This window comes from Periplaneta americana, chromosome 3, assembly GCF_040183065.1.
Source record: "Periplaneta americana isolate PAMFEO1 chromosome 3, P.americana_PAMFEO1_priV1, whole genome shotgun sequence".
Lineage (NCBI taxonomy): Eukaryota > Metazoa > Arthropoda > Insecta > Blattodea > Blattidae > Periplaneta > Periplaneta americana.
The window spans coordinates 87,636,319-87,655,201 of NC_091119.1; the positions used below are offsets into that span (position 1 = coordinate 87,636,319).

The 18,883-nt window shown below is 35.6% G+C and overlaps 1 protein-coding gene across 2 annotated transcripts in view; it reads right to left on the bottom strand.

The window, feature by feature from the left end:
- Positions 1 to 2,331: 2,331 nt before the first annotated feature.
- The window catches only part of Madm (MLF1-adaptor molecule), a 418,262-nt gene continuing 401,710 nt past the window's right edge, over positions 2,332 to 18,883 (bottom strand). For both annotated transcript variants that reach the window (XM_069820929.1, XM_069820930.1), the window contains exon 10: positions 2,332 to 4,644. In XM_069820929.1, the coding sequence (XP_069677030.1) occupies positions 4,459 to 4,644 (186 nt within the window). In that variant the 3' untranslated portion in view covers positions 2,332 to 4,458. The remainder of the gene's footprint in view (positions 4,645 to 18,883) is intronic.

Here is an 18,883-nt window from a genome sequence, read left to right on the forward strand (position 1 = left end):
GCAAGCAATTGTTTGCCTAATCCGTTTCAATTAATATTAAATGTTGAAATATTGAAAAAAAAATCTAGAGTGCAAACAACTCTGACTGTTTGTCACGAAGTTCAGAACATGGCCAACAGAAAGAAAATAATTATTTAGAACAAACTGATGGTATTACATTGCAACAAATCTAAAATATTCTTGTATAACATTTTTTAAACCCTTGCAGAATCGACACTTGAAACAGCCAGACCCCTACCTCTTTTAGGCAATTACCATTCTTACTGGTTCAGATCTTTAACTGAAGGAAGCAATGTATGCTGAAGGTACTAAGGAACTTGTTCAATGCAGGACTGTGTGTGGCTGATGAGCCAGGAATTACACGAAACTATGAATATCTTTTGATGTTGTACTTATATGTAAAAATATGTTTTGGACACCTTCTGGCTCACAAGAATAGGAATCATATGTGATCACTCACTGATTTTGATAATGTTTCGGATGGAAGTGTAGAAAATCAGATTATACAATGCTCAAAGCTGTCGAGTTATGGCAGTGAAAGATGCGATCAGCCATCTCTATACCTTTTCCCTACTTTTGCCAGGTAGCTATGGTAGATCAGAGTTTAAACATTGACATTAGTAAAGAGGTCCTGAGAATAAGATCTAATGAGGTATATATTTTTCTTTCGTACCTTTTGTTATGCTATCACTATACTACATTTGTGGATTTACTTAATATAGTGCCTTACAGTGAGCAATATCATCTCAACATAAATCCTTACCCTGACTTTAGATTCAAAGGTGCATCTCTATTGCATGGAGAAAGTATATGGCATTGGAACCTCCAACCACCCAATACTGTAGTTAGGAGTTTTTTCTGTTGATAAGAGGTAATGGTGTTACATTCACATTACATCAAAACGAAATTGGACATGATCGACTACAAAGAAAGAAGTGTTATTTCAAACATCTGAGAAACAAGTCAGTAAATAAAAAATATCAGTAATTGAAAACTTAGAATAATGTGTCACCAAACAGGGGAGGATAGTTCTCTAGTCAGGACCTTTATCCTACCAACTCAGCATTTAAGTTCTGAGCTATAGCAGCTTCTTGGAAGAAGATAGATCTATGAATTAAAAAGGCAACAGGCTGCACCCCCTTCACTTCAAATCTTTGACTTCAATCTGATATAGTATCAACAAAATGTGTGATCCCAAAAATAGTGGGTGCGTAGTTTGCTGAAAAGATAGAAAAGAAGTTTCCAAATTGGCGAGTTTAAGTGAAATTTGTGATGGACAAAGATAGTGTTGGGACAGTTTTCTGTAGAGAGAAGGAGAGGTACTTCACTCTTTTTATGACATTTGACTATTCTGCAACAATACATTCAATCGATCGATTCGATCGATCGATCGATCGATCGATCGATCAATCAATCAATCAATCAATCAATCAATCAATCAATCAATCAAAGGAGATTATGGAGCATGTCGATTTCACATAATGCTTTCACTCTGTTCTGTCTTTTGCTAGTTCCTCCCAGTTGGTAATTCCCATTTCCATTCTTCTGAATTTCATCTTTCCATCTACTGCGAGATCTTCCAGTGGCCTTGTGTTGTTAAAGGTGTTCATATATATATTTGTTTTGCATTGCTGCAGTCATTCATATGTACAACATGTTCTAATTACTGGTGCAAAATGTACCTACTAGTGTGTGCTGTACTGCAGGCAATGTCCATGAAGGCAAAGTCGTTTACATTTCTGACACATTCTCCCAATGTGAACATATACAGTAATCCCCCCCGTATGAGTGGGGGATATGTATTGAAACCTACAGGGGGTACACGAAGCTGGAGATAATAGCAAATCATATAAATAAGAATTTTTTCGATAACATACATACCTATGATATATATAATTTAATAGACAATTACAAACAATACAAGAGAAGTAAATAATAATAATAATAATAATAATAATAATAATAATAATAAATGTGTTGTACGTAACACATATGCTTGCCATCTAGATTTTCTATAAAATCTACAGATTAAGATGCCAGGCGACAAATTATATAGACAAATATTGAAATGTTGCCAAAGTTAACCGCAGATAATTAAAACTGCAGTTACACATTCTGCGGATAAGGGGGGATTACTGTATGAGTCAATAATGTTCATATCAATGTACCTGCCACTGAGGGAGAAACCCTTTCTTGCTCATCCTCATACCGGTAAATCTTATTATTCTGTCTAATAGCTACAAGTACAAAGATGTGGGTGATGGAACAATGAAGAGGAATTTATGAAAGGACAAAGAGGAGGTATGTTTACAAAAAATAAAGAAAATTAAATCAATGTAGCATATGTTAGCCATATTTATGATTGTTTAATGAACTAGAATGGCTGAATGCTCATCATAAGAACACAAAGTGAAAACGGCCATTGACATAATTTCAAAGGGGGTTGCATGAACCTTACACAATACAAGCAATGATAACAACAAATTATTGTTAACACATTTTCTGCTGACCTTTTCAACCTTGGATATGCATATTTTCTTGAGCTCATGTGCAGATGATTTTCTTTAATTCTACTTGCCCATTGACAGTCTTATATATTTATCATGTGCATAAGAAAAAATGCAACCATATGGTTTACAGGATCATGCTTGAAAATACATTCACCAATCATCATTCGAATGCTTTCACATTAAACAGATTTGCATTGTTTCAGTCAAAGACAGTCTTAAACTTGCTCAATATGAGCCATACAAAGCAGTGTTGTTTTCTTAAAATTTTCATTAGACTAGGGAAGAACAATACATCGTATTTTCTTTTTCGTATGACTTTTGTTAGTGACGTAAGTGCAAATGTTCATCTCTGAAGCTTTAAATTAATGTGTGACATGGTGGGTGAATGCTACAAATATGTACCCCATTACTTCCAAAATTCTATACAGACTATGACAACCTGAATTACAGAAAACACTGCACTGGAATTTGAGCAAAAACATTTTCAAGCTTTGAGGGAGGAAAAAATATTGATAGGCTAGATTTGCAAGGATATGCCATTTTAGTCCACAATTTTTTTACAACCCACCATTTTGTTCAGCGTCAGCCCTTCATTCTAGAAGCACCTGCCTGCTACACGACCAGAACAAATGAGTACCAGTCGAGCACGTGGCTGTCCTTCCACCCTTCCAGCAAAACTATAATTATAATAATTATTGAGTTGGCCCCTTGCCTCTCACCGACGCCACAGACATCAACACAATCTTTATCAGCTTAATTACACATATCAGTCTCAAGAGGCAAACACATCACGTTAAAAAGTAACAAAATAGTATTTTCATTATATACACACATACCTATTGATCTAATTGAGTATTGTATTGTTTACAAAATGAAGCTTATATGCCTTACACAATGCAGCAAGTAAAAGTGCGGAATTAATACAAGTCTAGAAGCAACAGTTCCTGGGAGCAGACGCGGGTAGCATGTATTGCAATGCCATTGAAGAAGTCTTCAAAATATGAATCGGAAATAGAGACGCGTTTGTATCACCACATCCATACACTTCAGTTCTCTAACTGTATTTCAAGTCTCGTGACAAATTTAGAAGCATATCACAGGACACGGGAGATTTCTCTTACCGTTCACACATTCTGCATTGCAAAATCATGAACAAAGAGGACTATATTACTCAAGTAAACAATGTAATAATGTATGCTATGAAAATTATACGCTAATAGTTACATGAATTTGTATTTCAAGCCAAATACATTCTGCATAGTTTTTATGTTTATTTATGTATTTTTGTTGAATAGAAATGTAGATTACATACGACCCAAGACTAACGAAGCAAGATCGAATATATGCCATATATGTTTACATAAGTGTGGTCGGAGTTAAAAGGACATTGGAAGAATCTGCCACAGGATGGATGAGATATCCTTGGAAGGGCACATTCTTTGCTCTAGAGCTGCCATCGGCAAGAAAAATAAATCAGCTCCAGATCAGTCACAAGAACCCTCAAATTCAGTATCAGTGATGGCATTTCAATTTAGCAGGTACCACTCCATTTGCTCAATACTGTTGCAATGACAGTGATATCAGAACATCCTCTTGGAAATGAAGCCAAACCTGCAGCAACACATAAAGTTTGATATGCAACGTATTGGAGCAGGAGAAACCATGTGGATAAGAGTATGACTAGCTTTCTGCATCAAGCTGACTTAAAAAATATATATTTATACATGAAAAATCGAAGAGTTAAGGAATTACAGAGAGAGGGAGCAATTTGTTTATATTACTGGATTCCAGCCTTTGAGAATGCATATTCCTTACACCTGTTGCCGGCTATTAAAGTGGACTTTTACACTCTTCTTTCACTCGATTCTCTTCATCACTGCCACGTTAATTAAAACAGCACCATGCACCAGCTAGTTCAGTTGTCAGCCCACTGGCTGTGGAGCCACTATTAACTGCCAGAGTGGACTGTCACTTGACTATTGGGAGCGGGGGACACAAGGGCTGACGACTGCGTGGGGAAGAGGGAGGCTGAGCTCAGCAGCTGCGAGTTGCCACTGTTCGGACTCAGCAGTTGGCTGTTGAAGCAACTCTGCAGAGTGTCTTCAATCAGGTTGGCGATTTTCTCCCTATCACCCTGCAACAATACAATACTGACAATTTAACTTTAGTTCCTACAACCATTTTTGGAAGGTTAAAAATATTAATGCAAGCTTAAGAGTTTCATAACATTAACATTAAAATTATTTTTAAATAATTGAACTACATTACACAACACATGATGTGTTATATTTTATACTCTGAGACTTTCGAACAATGTACCGGTACTACCCTGTTCCTCGTGTACTTCTTGCTGCTTTGCAGTCTTACAAAATAATGTTTTAGATACTCCTGTTGACTCAACTATTATTTTCTACACTTTCTGAATCTTTATAAAATATATCAAGGAAGTAAATTATTTTTTTTTTCTGCCTCTCCCTTCATGAAATCATTACTTAGTTGTCTGTGGAACAACATTGCAGGTATAGATTACTCTTCATATACCTTTTGTAAAAACCAGCGAACAAAAGACAATGACCAACAAATACCGGATTGTACTCAATCACAAGTGAAGGATGGAGTAATATATGTGAAAATGTGCTTGGGAAGTATTGGTCGTTCGAAATAAGAATCACAGATCATTTTCAGCTAGTGGCTTGAAGACTAAGGTGTACCTGCAAGGTCAGCATCTAAGAAATGTGGGAATAATACTCAATGCAAATTAATAATTCTATGTAAAGTTGTCCTTGGATTGTAGGTGAATACCTACCGTAACATGGAGAGGCATGTCCTCTTACAGTAGAACCTCTATTATCTGTGGTAATGATGAGGGTGGACTGAACAGTTAATCGAAAAAATCGGATATCCGTGCCATAAAATATTTTCATAAATTAAGCATATAATACTTGGGTTCATAATTTGAAATTCCCACCATACTGCAACGATTGGTGTCTTCATACTACACATTATATAATGTTATGCCGGTTATAACAAATGCCAATCTTGTATTCTGATGCACTATGAGCTGCAGTTTTTCCTTTCCCAGCTCAACACACTTTCTCTGGACATTTTGCACAGAATGACTAAATGATGCATAGGTTTGCAGTTGTGTGAAAGTTCTTGGGATCATTTCTTTCAAAGCTGATGAAGACTATTTTACAAGTTGTGAAAAAGCCTCCTCCTAAAAGTGTTTCTACTGCCAGTAACAGTAGCATTCCTACTACATACTATGTAACGGTAAAGGCTGGTAATAACCTTCCATAGAAAAAATGAGTGTTAACATATGAAGGGTTTGCAGGAAAAATGATGAATGTCACATTTCTGTTAAGAATTAGGTAATGATCTAATTGAGTCTATAACTGCAAGATGTATTGCTGAGTCAATAAAAAATAAAGGAAAGGATTACTGTATTCGTGGTGGTAATTCTCCTTTTTTACCAGTTTTCATAAGAACAACACTAAATTTCGTAGTGATCCATTGAATTAGATAATGACATCAACCTTAACAGAATTGTAACATTCATCGTTTTTCCCGCAAACCCTTCATATTGTACAGTACTGAGTATTTTTCTGCAGAGAAAAAACATAGCAAGAGAGAGACAGTCGGATAATCCAATTGGTTAATAGGGTGACGGATAATCGAGGTTCTACTGTATTTATTTTATTTATTTGGTTGCAGTGCGTTCTGACAGTATTTACCAAGGTATGTTCGGATTAAATTTCACTCAATTACGTCCATTAAGTTTGAAAGTTATATGGGAAGTGAGCATGGGCAAATGAAACATCCGGTGTGAAAGCAGTTCATTATCACTTTGACAGTCTCTACAATAATGATTTATCTGAATAGAGAACACATGCCACTTCTTAATAACAATAACTGTAAACTGGTTGGACTATATGCCTGAGGGGCGAAAGGGAATGTGGAAAAATAGCAGTCTTTAGCAACCTCGACACAGGCTGTGTCACTGTGACTTAAGATATGGAAGCGAGCGGTACCTCGTTATGTACCTTAAGACAATGCTACCAGTGCATAAAAATGCCATTTACCTCCGAGTTAAATTACGCGACAGTTACGAGATCCAGTTTGTGAGAGTAGCAATGAAAATTTCTAATGTACTCAAGAAATTCGGAAGGAAATACCATCATGAATGATAAAATGCACTAAGACGAGTGGCTGATGGTGCAAGGATTCAGAAAAGACCTCATATGTCGGAAGCTGGACGAAAACGAGAGTACAGGCCTGGTTGAAAGCTGCACGCAAGTGTGGAAATTCACTTCAGTGTGTAGTGGAAACAGATCTACTGTAGGTGGCTTTGACATAAACTTACATTCGCATGTTTCTGTGAGTCGGATTTTTGTAGTTGTTACTGCACTTTTACTTATTAAGATATAAAAGTAACAACATATCAACAATGAGTTTTCCCGTTTCTGGTCAGTCACATCGAGATTGTTGGCATATTGCACCAAACCACATTAGTTTTAATTACATGACATCAACAGCCCGAACTTCAGCTGCTCGTTTACACAGTGCGTTCGTAGCTCGGCCAGATTGTTCTGCGGCAGCCTTGGACTGGGTGAAGATTGGCGCGCCTGCCGCCAGAGTAGCACTGTAGCTACCGCTGACGCGCCAGTCAGTCGAGTTGGATCTGTCGTGAGGGAAAAACGTCTGTGCGCGTGTTGTGAGTAAAATTGTGTTGTCTCGTCTATTAATAATGGATAAGTACACTTTAGAACAACGTATTTCTCTCTATGATATGTATGTGAAATACTCTTTTGCAACAAGGTGTCGAAGAGAACTTGAACATCAGTTTGCAGGTGTTCGAATTCTTTGCAGGTCAACTATTCATGACCTTGTCAATAAAGTCAGACATACAAAATCTTTTTTGAACAAGAAACGTGTTCAACAACGCCGTGAACTGACAGAAGAGAAGTTTGATGAAGTAGAGGCCCAGTTAGAGCACTCACACCGCAAATCAATGCGACGTTTAGCATAAGAGGTTAACATTTCCAAGACATCAGCTTTTGTGGCAACGGAACTTCTGAAACTTAAGCCGTACAGGGTAACTGTAGTTCATGCTTTACAACCACAAGACCCTGTAAGTAGGGTTAATTATTGCAGTCCGTTCATAATGGCGACGTGGACCCACTTTTAACGTTCTTCACTGATGAAGCGTGGTTTCATCTTCACGGTCACGTTTCTGCTCAGAACAATAGATACTGGGCTACCGAAAATCCCCATATTATTCAAGAGGTTCCTCACCATGCTGCAAAAGTGGGGTTTGGTGTGCAGTGAGTGCGAGTAGAATTATCGGTCTCATATTTTTCGAAACAAAAGTTAATTCACAAGTTTATGTAACTTGAATTTTAAATAATTTTTTTCAGCAACACGAGAGAGGAACAATTGAGTGGCTGGTTTCAGCAGGATTCAGCTACAGTGTACACCGCTGCGAATTCTATGCATGAATTGCGAAGTGTGTTTGGTGACATAATAATTAGTCGAGGATTGTGGCCACCTCGTTCCCCCTGACCTACCTCCATGCGATTTTTATTTATGAGGGACATTAAAGAATAAAGTGTACGCATCAAATCCACACACATTACAAGAATTGAAGGACAACATCACGAGAGAAATACAGGCAATTAGTCAACATGAACTTTTGCGAGTGAACCAGAATTGTTTTCGGAGATATAGGGAATGTGTTCGAGTTGAAGGTCATCACTTTCAACATCTGTTGTGATGCAGGTAAGCCTAATATTAGTAGAGTAGTTAGTGTTCCGTACCCATGACATGCCAGTTGTTTGTGTGTAACTCTGGCGGCAGGCGTCCCAATCTTCACCCAGTCCAAGACCACTGCGGAATGGTCCGGCCGAGCTACAAATGCACTGTATAAAGAAATAGGTACTAAAATCCTAGTGAATGCTAACAATGTTTTCCAACCACTATTAGAAGATCCTGAAATTGAAATAGATAATTCTGTAAGTCATCGACCTTCATCACAAATGGATTCTTCCACCACTGAAGAAAAATCTACAAATTCCCAAAATGGAAGTCAGAAACATAAGCCACCACCTCCTATTGTAGTGACAAGTAAAATTGTTGTTGTTGTTGTTTTCGAATGCCAGGCGTTTGACAATAAAGACTTTGACCTCTTGCACTCCAACATTTTTCAAAGATATTATCATGGTCAGCCATTGAAGCACAGATTTTGAGGTGTTCCGAATCCATTTCTTGATTTGAATTGCACAATGGGCAGGTAGGGGACTGATATATTCCAATTCTATGCAGGTGTTTGGCCAAACAATCATGGCCTGTTGCCAATCTAAATGCAGCTACAGAAGATTTGCATGGTAAATTGGGAATTAATTGTGGATTATGATGGAGAGAGTTCCATTTTTTCCCTTGAGATTGTGTTATCAAATTTTGTTTGTTGAAGTCTGAGTATGTAGATTTAATAAATCTTTTCACAGAGTAATACGTAGATTTAGTAACAGGTCTGTAAGTAGCAGTGCTGCTGCCCTTCTTTGCTAAAGCATCCGCATTCTCGTTTCCCAGGATTCCATAATGGGATGGTATCCATTGGGATACAATTCTTTTATTGAGTGATATTAATTGAGAGAGCATTTTAGTTATTTCTGCTGTTTGAGATGAACGTGTGTCTTTAGAGACTATTGATAGAATAGCTGCTTTGGAGTCTGACAATACAACTGCATTCTTAAATTTATTGATGTGGCATAGAAGATTAACTGAATGAGATAGAAATAAATAGTAAGAATAAAAACATTCGAGATTTATATAAGGGTATAAAGGAATTTAAAAACGGATATCAGGCAAGGGTAAACGTGATCAAGGATGAGAATGGTGACTTGCTTGCAGACTCTCATTCAATCCTGAACAGATGGAAAAACTATTTTGGGCAACTACTAAATATACATAGGCCAAATAGAAATGATCGGGATGAAATTCAAATACAAACTGCTGAGCCATTTATACCCGAACTCACGCTTTCAGAAGTCGAAATTGCGATAGAAAATCTGAAAAAGTACAAATATCCAGGTATCGATAAAATTCCAGCAGAATTAATAGGGTGGAAGTGCATTATATAGCGAAATTTATAAACTTGTACTTGCAATTTGGGAAAAGGAAATTGTACCAGAACAATTGAAGGAGTCCATAATCGTACCTATTTTTAAGAAGGGGGACAAGACTAACTGTAGTAACTTTCGAGGAATATCACTTTTGTTGACGTCGTACAAAATTTTGTCGAATATCCTTTAGAGAAGATTAACTCCATATGTAGATGAAATTATTGGGGATCATCAGTGTGGTTTTAGGTGTAATAGATTGACTATTGATCAGATTTTTTGTATTCGACAGATATTGGAGAAAAAATGGGAGTATAAGGATATGGTACATCAGTTATTCATAGATTTCAAAAAGGCATATGACTTGGTTAAAAGAGAAGTTTTATATAATATTCTTATTGAATTTGGTATTCCCAAGAAACTAGTTCGATTAATTAAAATGTGTCTTATTGAAACTTACAGCACAGTTCGTATAGGTCAGTTTCTATCTGATGCTTTTCTAATTCACTGCGGGCTGAAGCAGGGAGATGCACTATCACCTTTACTTTTTAACTTCTCTCTAGAATATGCCATTAGGAAAGTTCAGGATAACACAGAGGGTTTAGAATTGAACGGGTTACATCAGCTTCTTGTCTATGTGGATGACGTGAATATGTTAGGAGAAAATCCGCAAACGATTAGGGCAAACGCGGAAATTCTAGTTGAAGCAAGTAAAGCGATAGGGTTGGAAGTAAATCCCGAAAAGATTAAGTATATGATTATGTCTCGTGACCAGAATATAGTACGAAATGGAACTATAAAAATTGGAGATTTATCCTTCAAAGAGGTGAAAAAATTCAAATATCTTGGAGCAACAGTAACAAATATAAATGACACTTGGGAGGAAATTAAACGCAGAATAAATATGGGAAATGCCTGTTATTATTCGGTTGAGAAGCTTTTGTCATCTAGTCTTCTGTCAAAAAATCTGAAAGTTAGAATTTATAAAACAGTTATATTACCGGTTGTTCTGTATGGTTGTGAAACTTGGACTCTCACTTTGAGAGAGGAACAGAGATTAAGAGTGTTTGAGAATAAAGTTCTTAGGAAAATATTTAGGGCTAAAAAGGATGAATTTACAGGAGAATGGAGAAAATTACACAACACAGAACTGCACGCATTGTATACTTCACCTGACATAATTAGGACCATAAAATCCAGACGTGAGATGGGCAGGACATATAGCATGTATGGGCGAATCTAGAAATGCATATAGAGTGCTGGTTGGGAGGCCGGAGGGCAAAAGACCTTTGGGGAGGCCGAGACGTAGATGGGAAGATAATATTAAAGTGGATTTGAGGGAAGTAGGATATGATGGTAGAGACTGGATTAATCTTGCTCAGAATAGGGACCAATGGCAGGCTTATGTGAGGGCGGCAATGAACTGAACCTCCGGGTTCCTTAAAAGCCAGTAAGTAAGGCATAGAAGATTCCTGAGACTTTCACTTATTGCAATGATTTCTCCATCAAAACTTGTTGTTCCATATCCAAGAGATCTATAACGTGAGAAGAGACAGCACGTAACACCTGCACCGGCACCTTGTTCTCTGGAGATCAAGGATCTGTCGGTGTATAAATGAAGCCAGTTTTGTGGAGGGTACCTAATATTAATTGTCTCTAAAGACAAATGTTTCATTATTTCAGTGTTTACTTCTGATTTCAGTATTTCTTCTGTTAAATTTAGATTATATCTTACTCTATATTTAATAGAGTTAAAGGGTTTGGTTTAAAGTGACAAGTAAAGTTGATTATTTCAAGTTGCAACAAACTTTGAAGAACTCACTTCAAATATTAGCTGAAGAGTAGTTTAGTCCTGTCGATCTGAAACTATATGTTTCAACAAAAGATGATTTTGAGAAATTGCAAGATTATTTGACTCTGCAAAAATATAATTTCTACACCTTTCCTTATAACAATTCAAAAGTATTGAAAGTTGTTCTAAAAGAACTTCCAAATGAATTACCGTCTGAAGAAATTCTAACTGAGCTTCGTAATCTAAATTATCCTATTGAGTCTGTCCGACAATTAAGAAAAGGAGTCCAATACGAAAACACGGGCTTAATGATATGGTTGCCTATGCCAATTTGGGTCGTGACAGTAAATCAATTAGAAGACAAATCCAATATTCGCAGTCTTTGCCATCTTAGAGTAGAAATTGAAGATTACATCTCCCAGGAATGGGCGATTCAATGTTACAAGTGTCAAGGGTTTGGCCACAAGACTAATTCATGTCACATCCAACCACGATGTGTTAAATGTGGTGAAAACCACGAATCATATTATTGTAAAAAACCTACTTATATTCCTATTAAATGTGCTAATTGCCAAGGGGATCATCCTGCTAATTTTAGACAGTGTCCAAAATACCAAGCTTACGTAAATGAAGTGAAAAATAGGAATCCTACTTATAAGAAGCAGCCAGATCTTTCTGCCCAGTCTTTTCCTCCACTTCCCGTCACTCAACATGTTATTAAAGGATTCTGATTCCGATTAATACTCGACAGGCAGAAGGCCAATTTTCTGATAGTTTATCTTTTAGTCAATTTTTTCATGAATTGAGAGAATGGTGGAACTTTTTAAAAACGTTCAATATCAGTTATTATTTAAGATGTTTACATCAAAACTTTTTGCAAGTGAAGCAACAAAAAGATATTTTTAATAAAATATCAGTGTTCATTGATGGTGTTTCTAGTCTGTTTGGCAATGGCACAAAATAATCCCAGACAAAAGTTACATAAGCCACTAAAAATTGTGACCTGGAATGCTAATGGAGTGACTAGAGATAAAAATGTGCTTGACGACTTTTTACATCAGCATGATATAGATGTGTTTTTAATTACAGAAACTCAATAAACACCAAATAAGAGACTTAGTGTTACAAATTATACAGTGTATCGCTCTGATGGAAGTAATGGTCCTTTTGGTGGAACAGCTATCTTAGTTAAAAATTGCATTATACACTACAGAATACAATCACCCCAGCTTACACACATGTCTATAACTTTAATTGAAATTGAGTACAGAAACGAAACTATTTTAATTGGATCGATATATTGCTCTCCAAATAAGCCTTTCTTAGTTTCAGAACTTGATGCAATATCTTGTATATGAAATAATTTTATAATTGGTGGTGACTTCAACGCTAAGAACATTGAGTGGAATTCACGTGTAACAACAACCAGAGGTTGCATACTCTCAAAACTGCTGATAATCACAGCTATCAAGTCTTAGCTCCTAACAAACCTATTTACTACTTTCACAATCCAAGTCATAAACCAGATGTACTTGATGGTTTTCTTTTCAAATGTAATACTATACTCTTGTTTACAGACACTTTACAAGAATATTGTCCTCTGATCATGACCCTGTTGTTTTACTCATTGAGCGAACAACTACTGAGAGGATATTTCCTCAAACTTTCTTAAGCAGCATGGACTGGTAGTCCTATCGGGGATATATTTCACAATCAATTCCTGCTAATCCATTGATTACAACAAAAGAAGACATTGATATAGGAATCAAAATCTTTGAAAACACTCTGAAAGCAGCAAAATATGCTTCATTACAGAAAGAACCAATACAAAGTCATGTCCATCAAAACTCGAGAATTTACGTCTATTAAGAATGGCTAAACAGAGAGCTCGTAAACTAGATCACAAACTGACAAAAACGTATATAACATTATGAAAAATAGAGTGCATAAAATGGCACTAGAAATCAAAGTTGCCAAATTTGAAAAGGATATTTCTGTTGCAGGACAGTCAATCACCAAACGGTTAACCAAACATGATTCCTATTCCAAAAATCAACCTTTACATGGCAAAGATGGCCCAGTTTATAAGTCTAGTGAAAAAGCTGAACTGATAGCCGATTGTTTTGAGAACCAATTTAAACCTGCTGATGAAAGTGATAGCTTAGTTGAACATTATCGCCATGTTGAAGAAACTGTCAGCACATTCCTACTATGTCCCATATCCCAGTACATTAGTTTAACGAGCCCGTCAGAAGTCAAAACTATTATTAAACGCCTTAAACCTAAAAAAGGCACCAGGTCCTGATAAAATTAATAACATGGAACTTAATAACTTACCTAGGAAGGCACTTATGTATATTACCAAGCTTTTCAATCAGTGTATAGCTCATCGATATTTTCCAGATGCTTGGAAATTCGCATACATTACTGCCATTCCCAAACAAAAGGAAAATCCTACGGTTCCAGCAAATCGCAGACCAATAAGTCTGATTAATGCCCTTGGCAAAGTATTTGAACGAATTCTTTTGATCAGACTTCTATAAAGTGTACCAAACCTTATTCCACCTTATCAGGCTGCATATCAACATGGTCTCTCTACAACACATCAACTGCTGCGTCTTGTTGAACAAACAACTATCGGTTTCAACAACAGAGCTACTACCACAGCAATATTTCTGAATGTCAAAAGTACATTGGACTCTGTGTGGCATACTGGTATAATTTATAAATTAATCCAAGCAGAGGTTCTTGATGCACTGATTCATATAATTGCTGATTGCTGAAACAGACGTTTCTGTGTTAAAGAAAACTGTTGTTTATCAAAACAAAAGAAAATTCTAGGAGGAGTTCCGCAAGGCTCAGTACTGGGCCCTTACTTATATGTGCATATACTTCAGATCTTCCAGAAACTGCCGTCACCAGGTTAGCCTTATATGCAGATGATACACTAACATACACTACACATCGTAATGCCAATCTTGCCATTGGTCGACTTCAACGGCATGTCCACCTTATAGAAGAATGATTCCAACATTGGTGCTTACTTGTAAATACAATGAAGAGTCAAGTTATAGCCTTCAGTAGAACTCGAAGTGTACCACAAACTAAACAAACATTGTATGGTACTGCTCTTGAATTTCAGGATTCTGTTAAGTATCTTGGAATCCATTTGGATAGTCGTCTCTTATGGCATACCAACATTGCAAATACATGAGCAAAAACAATAGCAAGAATGGTACAACTATATCCCCTTCTGAAAACATGTGCATTGTCAACATCTAAAAAAGTGACAATTTATAAATTGCTTTTGTATAGTTCAACAGTATGGGGATATGCACCTAAGACAACGCTAAATCCCATTCAAATAGTACAAAATAAAGTGTTACGTGTAATTCATAAGAGCGGTTGGTACACAAGAAACGAACAGATACATCAAGATCTAAAAGTGGAAAGTAATAATAATAATAATAATAATAATAATAATAATAATATTTATTAATACTATACACTTGAGCTACATTAGGCATTGCAGCCCGAAAGAGCAGAAGCTCGTGCTCGGGCGCAGTTCAGATCAGTTATACAAAATATATCACAAAATTACGAGAGTTCATTGAGCACAATCACATTAATAAATGGTAAAATACATACAGCATGTAATATGTCTATATACAAATAGAAAATAAAGAAGTACATGAATATTAGAGTAACAATTTTTAACTCAATTAGCTTAAACAATTAAATAATTAATCTGAGTTGTTTCTTAAATCTATGTGTGTTAAGTGTACTTAGCTCAGGGTAAGCTCTAATTAATGTATTATATATTTTGGGTCCAAAATTTCTGCTGTGTTTTAATCCAGCAGTTGTGTGGCATTTGGGAGTATTTAGAAAGAAACTGTAGTTTTGTCTCGTCTGGTATTCATGAGGATCAAATTTAAATTTATTGTGGTTTTTATGGAAGTAAATCAGCAATTTTTGTTTATAAATTTGTTCTAGATTTGATACGCCAAATTCCTGAAAAATTAATTTTGTTGGGTAATCAAAAGGTTTATATAGACAAATTTTGATAATTCTTTTTTGGAGCAGATTTAAAGGACGGAGAGTCGATTTTGCCATTCCTCCCCAACCTTACCATTCCTCCCCTCCCCAATCATTAGGAGATTTGCTGAAACATTTTATAAGCAGGCACATTCCCACCAAAATGTGTATATATATCAAAACTAGGAACTTATAACCCTCAGTACTACACAAGACATCGTACACCTTTGTTCCTCTTCTCATAGCTATCTGTCAAATTTGTTTTCACGCTGCTCATCCTGGTTATGACGGGAGTGCAGCATCATAAATAAACTACCTCTCAGCACAAAGTAAATAATTAGGAATGAATTAAAAAAAAAAGCCCATAGCTTAACAACTAAATATATCTAGTTTTAAGATCTATTTAAACTGCCTTGATAACTCAGTTTACAAGAGTACTGGCTTATGAAGACTGCATACACAGGTTCCTGAGGGATCCTGAGGTTCCACTATCACTCTCCATTTCTTCAATATTCATAATTATTTCAATAGTATTTACCAAAATGGTGCAGCTGGATGTATTATTGTGACTCACATACAGATGGCATCAATGTAAAGGGGCGTAGTATTCTACTCAGAATGTGAAAGGGCATTCTAGTGGGACTTCACCAGAGTTTCGGTCTACATGGCTGAATTGACAGATGACACCATATAGATGAGTAATCAATGATGTCCACTAAAAAGCGACCATTTGGATTCCAACAACCATTCCCATATGAATAAATGGTAAAGCACAATAGGATCATGTCATGAGAAGTGGGACATTTCATCAAAATTTTAAAATTATTTGACGAGGTGGAAATTTTGTTTTAATCATTGCCTACACCGTGTACTTCCTATTTTTAAGAATATTTTGGTGGGAAACTGTTTTCCTTATGAAATTTAGCTTCAAGATATCATCAATTGCTGTTTTTTTTTTTCATGCGAATTTCAGTGATTTTAAGGTCAGTATTTTCTTATCTTATATCACAATATAAGTAAACTGTTTTAAGATTTGGCTTTCTAAAACTCCGAGTTATACAATATAATTGGTATGTAACTTTATACTAAGAATGGCATTATATATTTTTTAAATACTAGAAATTGTATGATTTTTTCTCTGTGCTTCATTTTATAATGTGTTAATGATACATTTCAATGTTTTCTTAGCACAAATTGTACTTCAAAATAATTCTATTAAGTAATTCTGACCAAGTAATGTGGGTGACAGAGAACTGTAATGTGTACAGATTTTTCATAATTTAAACATAGCCTATTCTACAGGAATTTTATTTTCACTCAGTTATCACTATTATATTGTGACATTCAACAGAAAAAACCTTATCTTTCCGGTTTTTAGAAGAGCAAAGTTTGCCATTATTGTGTATGCATACTATATGCATGTCCTTGTCTTGTAATGTGAGTGACAGTACATTTAACATTTTTTCCTTTTTTAATAAATTATGATTTCTCAAGTAAATATACACCTATTTTCTCCCTTTCTACCGGGCAATGAAATATTTTATCAAATGAAAATATACAATTAAAATCAGGAACTGTATAATTAAGAATGTGTGGTGAGAGTTGTTACATTGTAATGTGAGTGACGGTGGAATAACCCAGTAAGGTTCAGGCTGCAGTGTCCCTTCTCCATATAAAAGAAAAAAATATCTTTATACTCAACTACCGGTATGTTGTAAATTTATACAACATACACTTCCAATATATATCCCTTACTTCAGTGTTTTGTTGGCTTCAGTTACAGTAGACGGATTTTATTAATATTAATTTTCTACATTGTGTTTAATTCAGTATCGTGTATTTTCTTTTTATCTTGATATTTTTTCTTGGTGAAATTTAATGGTGAACATCAAATACCGAATGTTTGAAATTAATCTTTCATGTAGTCCTTTGGTAATGCAATTTGTTTTAACATGGAGAGGATGTACAATAGTTTGGGCCTAAATATGATAGTTTTGTGCTAATACAATACTTTAGTCGTGACAACACTGCATAGTGATCCGAAAGAGCACAAAAGACTTGCAAAATTCGTATAGCAAATATTTTTTATAAATTCATGCAAATAATATTATGATTTGTATGCTGTTGTTGTTGTTTTCTAATGCCAGGCGTTTGACAATATTTTTCAAAGATATTATCATGGTCAGGCACTGAAGCACAGATTTTGAGGTGTTCTGAATCCATTTCTTGGTTTCAGTTGCACAATGGGCAGTTAGGGGACTGATATATTCCAATTCTATGCAGGTGTTTGGCCAAACAGTCATGGCCTGTTGCCAATCTAAATGCAGCTACAGACGATTTTCGTGGTAAATCGGGAATTAACTGTGGATTATGATGCAGAGAGTTCCATTTTTTCCCTTGAGATTGTGTTATCAAATTTTGTTTGTTGAAGTCTAAGTATGTAGATTTAATAAATCTTGTCACAGAGTAATACATAGATTTAATAACAGGTCTGTAAGTAGCAGTGCTGCTGCCCTTCTTTGCTAAAGCATCCGCATTCTAGTTTCCCAGGATTCCACAGTGGGATGGTATCCATTGGAATACAATTCTTTTATTGAGTGTTATTAATTGAGAGAGCATTTTAGTTATTTCGGCTGTTTGAGATGCTGCATTGCAGTTTGACAATATAACTGCATTTTTAAATTTAGTAGCAGTAGTATTAGTAGTATTTATTTATTTAACCTGGTAGAGATAAGGCCATCAGGCCTTCTATGCCCCTATACCAGGGGATTACAACTATAATCTATACTAATAATAAATCTGTAGCCGAAATTTTTCTGGTAATTTTCGATTTTGCAAAAATAATTGGTCCTAACATATATAATTAACCACCCTGAAACCGAAAATCGCTTTTTTGAAATTTTTGTTTGTATGTCTGTCTGTCTGTCTGTCTGTCTGTATGTTTGTTACCTTTTCACGCGATAATGGCTGAACCGATTTCGATGAAAATTGGAATATAAATTAAGTTCGTTGTAACTTAGATTTTAGGCTATATGGCATTCAAAATACATTATTTAAAAGGGGGGTTATAAGGGGGTCTGAATTAAATAAATCTAAATATCTCGCCTATTATTGATTTTTGTGAAAAATGTTACACAACAAAAATTTCATTAAAAATCATTTCCGATAAGTTTTATTCTTTGAAAAATTTTGATAGGACTGATATTTAATGAGATAAATGAGTTTCAAAATTAAAATAACTGCCATCTAAGGCGGTGTAATGAAATAAACAAATGAATTCGTCTATAAGGGGCCTTGGTCAACAACAATCGAAAGCTATGAATCATAGCCTACAGAGAATGTTTCTGTGTTTGTATGAAGTAATATCGGAAGCTAAATTAACCGATTTGTGTAATTAATTATTATTTCACCATTGGAAAGTGTAGTTT